Genomic DNA, 8,235 nt, shown 5'->3' with positions numbered 1-8,235 from the left:
AATATATAACCATCTTCTAACGTAATCAAAGGATGAAATAAAATAAAATAAAACTCAATTTAAAATTATAAAAAAATTGATTACTTAATATACATAAAATTCTATTTATAAAAATCAATAATAAATATTCAAAATTTAGAATGTTCTTGAATTTTAGTTAACCCTAATAATAATCAAGTTGGTTTTTCAAGTTAGTTAAAAATGTGACAAAGTGATGGTTATAGAACTTGCATCGTAATCATCGAAACTGAACTTGTAAAATGTGATCCAAACGAAAGTGTTTGAATTCTCCTATGCATTCTCCATCAACCCTCATTGCACCATTTTACCCTTTTCGTGTCTTCTCATATTTCTCCTCACACCCACACCGTCTTTGTTCTCAACGCCTCTAACCTTATATTCTCATATCCACCCACATAATCATTCTCACCTTCTTCGCAGATCACGCACTCCTTTGGTAATACAAAAAGGAAAGTCTGGTTTTTGGTTCGTGGGGTGGTTTCGAAATGGCCTCATTCTCGGTCCCATGCCCCAAGTGCCCTTCTATTTCATCTCCCTCTCCTGGGTTCAAATCCCAACTTGTTCCATTTCAAAGTGGGTTCGGCTTCAAGCCTTTTCTATCATTCAGATCTTTGCCTGCTGAATCTGCATCATCTAGGATTCAGGTATGAATGTTCATCTCTATCTATCTATCTATATATCTATGTCTATAGCTATCTATAAGAGACAGAGAGGAAGAGAATTATTTTGTCTGTGAATTTGTGTTTGTTGTGATTGAGGTTTTGAGCATCTATTGTTTTAAGGATGACACATTATATAATAATCCGAAAAAAAAATTCTCTTTGTTACTTTAATAGTGTAAATATTTTGCTTGATTCTTTTATCTTAGTTGTAAGAGGAGAAATGATACTTATATCAATGATTTCTGGATGACACATTATGTAATCCACAAAAAAAACATATAATTTCTTCTCTGAATATGTTAATGTTTTGTTCAATTGATTTTGGTTGTAAATCAAGAAAGGATACCTTTACCAACTAATTAAGGATGACACATTGTGTAATCCACACAAAAAATATTTTTTCTCTGATTATTTTAGTACTGTTAGTGTTTTTTTCCATTGATTTATTTTAGCGATAACGATGATAAGATACCTTTGTCAATTGCATATTGAATTTAGTGCTGAGCCAAAGTTAAGACAATACTATACAATTACACAAAAACATTACAAGGCTTTGTTAGACACAAGGGCAAATAGCATTCAAATATTGGGCTTGTTGGCCGATTTGCCATAATATGATTAAAATTATAGAAATTATAAATTGTCAATTGAAACACTTCCCGTTTGTAGATAGGGTATGATTCACTGAATAAATAACAAATTGGTCAAAAGCTTCACAGACATAGTATTTGAAAAAGAGAATGATTTTATTATTTTCATTCAATGACAATTACATTCTCCTTACCTGTGTTTGTAGCAATCTAATCTTCTAAAAAAGAGAAATAAGAAAACAATGTACTAAAAAATAATCTAGAAGATTATACACTTATTTTCTCTAATTAAGAAGATTCTATAGATATTTCTTCTAATTACAGCAATAGTTTCCTCTCATTGATTAATTAATTATTCTATTGTTATTCGTTGTTTCTTGCAGTGTGCTAACAGGAAGCAATTTTCTGTTCTGAAGGTCAGTTTACACTGAGTCCTTTGTTTTCTTTTTTTCAGTTCACACGAGTTTTATTATGAATTAAATGTTATCCTCCTGTTCAAACGTGTTCTTGATTGATTCAGAAAATTTTACCATAAGCCACCCTGCTTTGTATATTGTAGGCTGCTAAAGTTGAAAATTCTAATTCTAATTCTGCCCCTGTAACTGTCAAAGAACCTAATGTTGCGTCATCAAAAGAAAAAGATGTGCCTAATGGAAAACACTCTGGGGGCACTGTTGCAGATGAAGCTTCAATTACTGCATTCATCTCTCAAGTTTCAGACCTTATAAAGTAAGATTTCCCTTTTTTTAATGCAATCGCTTGTTTTTTGTATTTATCATGTCTCTTGTTAGGGTGTGCTTTGTTTCCAAAGATTCAATTTAATACCATTTCCATGGCTAGACTTGTTGATTCAAGAGATATTGTGGAACTTCAACTTAAGCAATCAGATTGTGAGCTCATGATTAGAAAGAAAGAAGCACTGCAGCCTCCACCGGCCCCAGCATCACCACCTCCGATGCACTATGCTGCATTCCCACCACCGCCGCCAGCAGCACCTGCAGCTGCTCCTACTAGCTCCCCACCTCCAAAAGCAGTGCCTGCCTTACCTGCCCCTGGAAAAGCAAGCTCATCTTCTCACCCACCGCTGAAAAGTCCAATGGCAGGAACTTTCTACAGGAGTCCAGCACCTGGTGAACCGTCATTTGTCAAGGTTTGTTGACACACACAATTTAAGTACCATTCTCTTTATTTTCTGTTGAGGTGTCATTTTGCAAATGATGATTTATGAAGCTAATTGTTGCCATGTTTACTTAGTTAATCAATGAAGAGACCAATTATTTTTGCTGTTGCTTCAGGTGGGCGATAAAGTGAAGAAAGGTCAGGTTGTTTGCATTATTGAGGCTATGAAACTGATGAATGAAATTGAGGTGTGTATATTTCCTTTCCAATTTGGTATAGTATATTATTACATTTTTTATTCTTCTCTTTTAACTATGTTGTTTACTTCATGTTTTCCCATATAACTTGGTATATTTGTTCCACTCTAAAGATTATCCTTCCATATATAGTACTATATACAGAAATCTGTGTTACAAAAATCTGGCAGTTAACAAATCTATAAGCACAGGCCTGATAGTGCTGCTCAAACTAGCTACTGTATTGCCACCTGTTTCAGCTGCATTAATTTCAGCTGCATTAACAGTTAACACACTAATCATATGAGAAATCCTAATTCAATACCATTATTATATTCTTTAAAAGTCTTGGTTGAATACAGTAGGACATTTTTATGGATTAAGATACTCTCCTCTTTACTTTAACCAGGAGAGGTCCTATTTAATAAATTCTAACAACTCATTACGCTTATTACTTAATCTATCGTTGAAATACAAGTCAAATAGAACTATGAGAGAAGAATGGGCATGCATGTTTGTTTAGTTGGTTAGTTGGTTTTTATTTTAACTGTATTAGGATTTATTAAACAAGACTCTCTTGCTGCAGTAATCAGGAGAGAATTTAAATCCCTTTTTATCAAAAGAGAGTCTTTTAAAACGTTTAAAATTCTAAAGTAATACACTCCCTAAGTACATGGATTGCAATAGGAGTGGTATGAAGGGATTATGGTATAAGTAAACTATGTGGTGGTGGTGAACATTGCAAAGTATGGTGAGTAATTGGTTTTAGGAAATAAATGAAAAGGAGAGTCATTCCGAGTGTTTTATTATGAAAATCTTCTTAACATGGAAGAAACATGACCCTCTAAGAGCCTATTGGATTCACAATTTTCCACTGTAATGTAACGATTCTCCTTGAGAAACAGTTTCTAGTAGCCTGAAACCAGATCCTCTAATATATTGGTTATCTTCATTACTTGTTGACAGGCTGATCAGTCAGGAACAATAGCTGAGATATTGATTGAGGATGGCAAGCCAGTCAGTTTAGAAACGGTATTCTCTCTCTACCTCTTGTGTATGTGTACACGTGCATGTTTGTCTAGAATCTACATGCTTCATTCCTTTAACTCATACTTTGTGTTTCATGCAGCCTCTTTTTATAATAGTTCCATGAGTACCAGAAGGGAACATTCTTCGAAGATGAAGTGAAATCTCCCTCGTTGGATGGCATGGTATTGAATGACTTCGATTTTCTGTTCAGAAATTTTATGAGTGATAATTTCTCATTTGAGAAATCCTTGCCTGCTTAAGCCCCCACCTCTTCTCTTAATCTGTTGAGATATTTTGGACATAAAGCTCCAGCATATCAGAATGAACATTATTGGACATTTAGTTCTTTGCAGTTTTGACATTTGTCGTATTATTATTAATGTTTTCTTTCTTCTGTTTTTTATGGGACCCTCTTTCATGCTGTATAAACCTGCTGGATGGATTTTTGTGTTAAAAGTAATTTGCTATAGATCTTTCTATGGTCACACAGATACTTTATATTCAAAACAAGGCTCATTCTTCTTACACCCTTTTTTATTAAGAAACGGCTGAGTTCACACAGGGTTCGTCCTTCCCACCAAAATCAGAACTTTAAAACTACAAAAAGAAAACTAATTTTCTTTTTGCAGTCAAAACCCACAAACAGAACACTGATCACAATCACCTTTTCTCATTAGAATCCACCAAAAGATGTCAACTTTAGAATTATCGACAGGTTTGATTTTTACCAAATCCTTTTGTTTGGACGAGATTAATCAGAGAGTATTATCAATGTTGATATGTTTAATCCTATCTTGCAAGAAAGTGGATATTTTAAATGACATTTCAAAAGAAGTATTGATGAGTATCTTTTGGTTCTCTAAAAGCACGTGCAGCTTTTAAGAGTGAGTTATGAAGCTCATTGCAAACAAATAAAAAGTTTGTTTTAGTTATGTTCTTAGAAAGACATGATTTTTTAATTTCGAAATCAATTTTCTCGTGCCTCCGATTTTGAAAATCACAGTTTGTTATTCTTTTTTCTGTACATCCTCGTAAATCAAGAAAGTTTCAACTATCATTATAATGGTGGCTTCTACTTACTCGAGTGTGAGGGTTATTGTACTATAATCTTACTCTAGAGTTAATGAAAGCCATTATATTTAAAATAAAAGAAAAAAAAAATTGTGGAAGTCTAAATCAGAAAAACTTCTATCCTATTTTAAAGTGGAAACATAAACATCTAAATCACCTTGACAACAAAGCACGAAATAGATATTGGGAAGTTTTTAGGTATTGAGAAGTTTTTAGGTACGAAGTTATTGAGAAAACTAATCTAGGACTAATAATGTCTCCAAATCTTCCTTGATTATCAATCACCTCAACTATTTAGTCTCTCAAAGAGGTTCAATAAAAAGAAACTTAAATTTATTGCCATTATAAAAATAAGACACATTTATCACTCACATTCTTGAATCTAAAAAATTCCTTTGAATTTAATATCATTATTTTAAAAGAAAAAACATCATTTACTTATAGAAAAGCATAGAGAACTCCCTCAACACACTTAAGAACAAACAATTCTAAAATAGATACACAATGAAGTAGTTCTAATACAATCAAATATTTATAGACATCGAGGAGTGTAAAAAACTGAAGCACCCAAGATATCTTAATAGTTAGATTGAATCCATCTAATGATTACAAACAAACCTCGTTTCATATCTATAACATAATCAACGTTTATTGAGAAATTCTTATAAGACACTCCTAAAATATTCTTAACTCTTCACAACTTTCTATATAACATGTTGTCATTATCTGACTGCAATGAAGTTTCTAAATATAGATGGAGAATATTTTATCTCTAGTTTGTTTAGGAAGTTCAATGTGAAGAAATATACACATCAATTATATATCTTATCAACATCCAAAACATATGAGAGATTACTACATATCCTGATATGTTTTCTCGAGGTAAAAGAATATTACTATGAAGATCTAAGAAGAAAAGAAGATTAGAATAATGGAAGATAAGAAATGATGAAATACGACTAACAAAAGCAGGGTTATGCAAAAGATGTCGCATTTGTAGGGAAATTGGACACAATAGAAGTTTTTGCCCCAAAGCAACTTAATAAACTCCTCAATATGAAGGTGTTGTGCATTCCCAGAAACCACACCAAAATTCTTAATTATCCCTACCGGTTGTGCCATCAACAAAAGCAACACAAGTTATCAAATCATTCCAGCAACCAATCACACCAACCTACTAATTGTTCCAACTAGTTTTGTTACCAACAACATCAACATAATTTAATGAAGTATCACATGAGGGTTAAGCTTAATGCTAGGACGACACACATTTCCAAACCATGACATGTTTTGAAGTTGCATGTTTTATTATGTGCTTTTGTAAAAGTTATGTGAACCTTATACCAACTTTTTTCATGCACTTTTATAAAAGTTCTATGAACCTTTTTGTTGTGTACTTATCAAGTGTTGATCCATATTATTACTTCTCAATTTATCAATATTTATTTTTTGATTATAGCATTTTCATTATTTTTGGAGTTGTGCCACCAACATCACAAACTCTTTCAAACTTTTGCAATTTTTCAATTAATAGAAAACTATTACATTAAACAACACACCAACATTACACAATACCAATGCCACTAAGATCACAAGTTGTTTCAAACTTATGAAATTGTTCAATTGATTGAAAAACATTACATTAAACAACACACCAACATTACACAATGAAAATTTTACATTCTAAACATTACATCTTAAGTTACATTAAACAACACACCAACATTACACAATGACAATTTTACATCTTAACTAATATCAATTTAAGTTAACTAAGTACAATCAATAATATTATTACAACACATCATGGATTTGTTATCAACATTGAAAACACAATTATGTTCATGATACAAAAGAATATAAACCACCCTTATGAATACCTTAATCCATTTTTGAAGAATCTTAACATATTTCTCCAATTTACATATCATTTTCCTATCACCATCCTTTTCTTCACTCTTCACAAAAGTGTCATCCCTTCCTTCGCACTTCACAATGGTACCCCTTTCCTTAATCTCAACTTAAGTGCATCATCTATGGTAATTGCAACCAACATCTTCACTTATAGTCTGGAAAAAACAACAACAACGCTAACGATTTAGTAATACCAAAAATAACATAGCTTCCAACAATGACTTCTTTTCAAAAGCAATAACATAAATAACATAGCTTCCATGTATTTTACCTTGTACGTAGGACAACCCCAAAATTGTTTTCCTTTATTTTTAGTAGTTTTTGTAGTTTACAAAATTGATTTCTTTTCCACAATAGCAAATGGGTGGTACACCCAAATTCCTCAATACCAACACGATAAGAGACTAAGGTTTTGCATCTGCCACTCGTTACATGTGGAAGATAAACATGAATGACACAACGATATACCTAATCTACTCCAACTAGAACGGTGAAAAAGAATTAAGATAAAGAACGTCGAACAAAAAGAAGAGCCAAAATGAAGAACATTGAAAAACAAAAGAACCAAGATAAAGAATGTTGAAGAAGATGAAGAATCAAGATCAAGAATGTGAAAGAAGAAGAGGAACCTACATGAAGATCGTCCAATGATTTAGGACTTCAACAAAAGAGGAAAATTAATCCACACATCGAAAAATACATACTGATACGTCTGTTGAACTTATTTCAAAATCAAATATCATGTATCCGTTATACATGTATCCGTTATACATGTTCACTTCACCATCTTCTAATACCAATTTAACGAGATTGATTGCATCAATTTTTCTAAATTAAAAAACAAATTAAAACAAATAAAAATACAAAGATATATATACAATTTTGTTACGAAATAGGACCAATTGAATAATTTAAATTTTTTAATATATATATATATATGTTCAATTTTATTAATAAGGACATTCGTTTAAGAAATGTTACAACGTAGGTTATATATATTTTTGTCTATAGTAACATTTGTTATTAAAAATGTTACTGTAATATCTAAAATTTTTCTATAGTTACATTTTTAGCAAATGTATGTAAGAAAATGTTTCTAAATATATAAAATGGTATAGTGAATATGCATACCAAACACAATCACTAAATCGTATCCGAATAAAATCTAAAACCCTACAGTTGTGAATTGAGAGATTTTAATTGAGATAGAAGAAAAGACAGAGAATCAGAGCTGTAAAGGAAAGCGAAAACTTGTGGGATACTCTTCCTATTTTTCTTTTTTAACTGTGTTGGACTTTTGTTGGATATATAGCAGTACTTTTTTTTTCCTAATTTCTTGGACATTTTATTTTGCATCTCCAAGTTTCATTATGCACCTTCAATTTTTTTACAAATTTCATAATTAACTTTAATAATTTCTTTTATTTTTTTAAATTTTTTTATCTTTCTTAATAATCTTAGCATTTTTTAATAAATTTTAAAAATCTTTATCAAATTTTAAAATTTAATAAGTATCTAATTAGATTTTGAAATTCAAAAGACGAGATAAATTTCAAAAATTCAATTGAGACTTTATTAAATTTTAAAATTTAA

At 31.2% G+C, this 8,235-nt stretch overlaps 1 protein-coding gene across 1 annotated transcript; it reads left to right on the top strand.

The window, feature by feature from the left end:
- Positions 1 to 218: 218 nt before the first annotated feature.
- Positions 219 to 4,060, top strand: LOC108344705 (biotin carboxyl carrier protein of acetyl-CoA carboxylase, chloroplastic). The gene is made up of 7 exons (XM_017583167.2): positions 219 to 665; positions 1,657 to 1,689; positions 1,833 to 2,002; positions 2,114 to 2,423; positions 2,569 to 2,640; positions 3,595 to 3,660; positions 3,758 to 4,060. Exons 1-7 carry the CDS (start codon positions 507 to 509, stop codon positions 3,779 to 3,781), a joined length of 834 nt encoding a protein of 277 aa, XP_017438656.1. The 5' UTR covers positions 219 to 506; the 3' UTR covers positions 3,782 to 4,060.
- Positions 4,061 to 8,235: the final 4,175 nt, after the last annotated feature.

This window comes from Vigna angularis, chromosome 8, assembly GCF_016808095.1.
Source record: "Vigna angularis cultivar LongXiaoDou No.4 chromosome 8, ASM1680809v1, whole genome shotgun sequence".
Classification (NCBI taxonomy): Eukaryota; Viridiplantae; Streptophyta; class Magnoliopsida; order Fabales; family Fabaceae; genus Vigna; species Vigna angularis.
Note: the sequence above shows the minus strand (reverse complement) of the source record. Positions and strands in the feature narration are given on the sequence as shown.

What these genes read in the sequence shown, in the direction of transcription:
- LOC108344705 (XM_017583167.2), top strand. Translation starts at nt 507, where the DNA reads ATGGCCTCATTCTCGGTCCCATGCCCCAAGTGCCCTTCTATTTCATCT. An exon ending in AGCAATTTTCTGTTCTGAAG is followed by an intron (nt 1,690 to 1,832) that starts GTCAGTTTACAC and finishes TGTATATTGTAG; the next exon opens with GCTGCTAAAGTTGAAAATTC. An exon ending in AGCCAGTCAGTTTAGAAACG is followed by an intron (nt 3,661 to 3,757) that starts GTATTCTCTCTC and finishes TGTTTCATGCAG; the next exon opens with CCTCTTTTTATAATAGTTCC.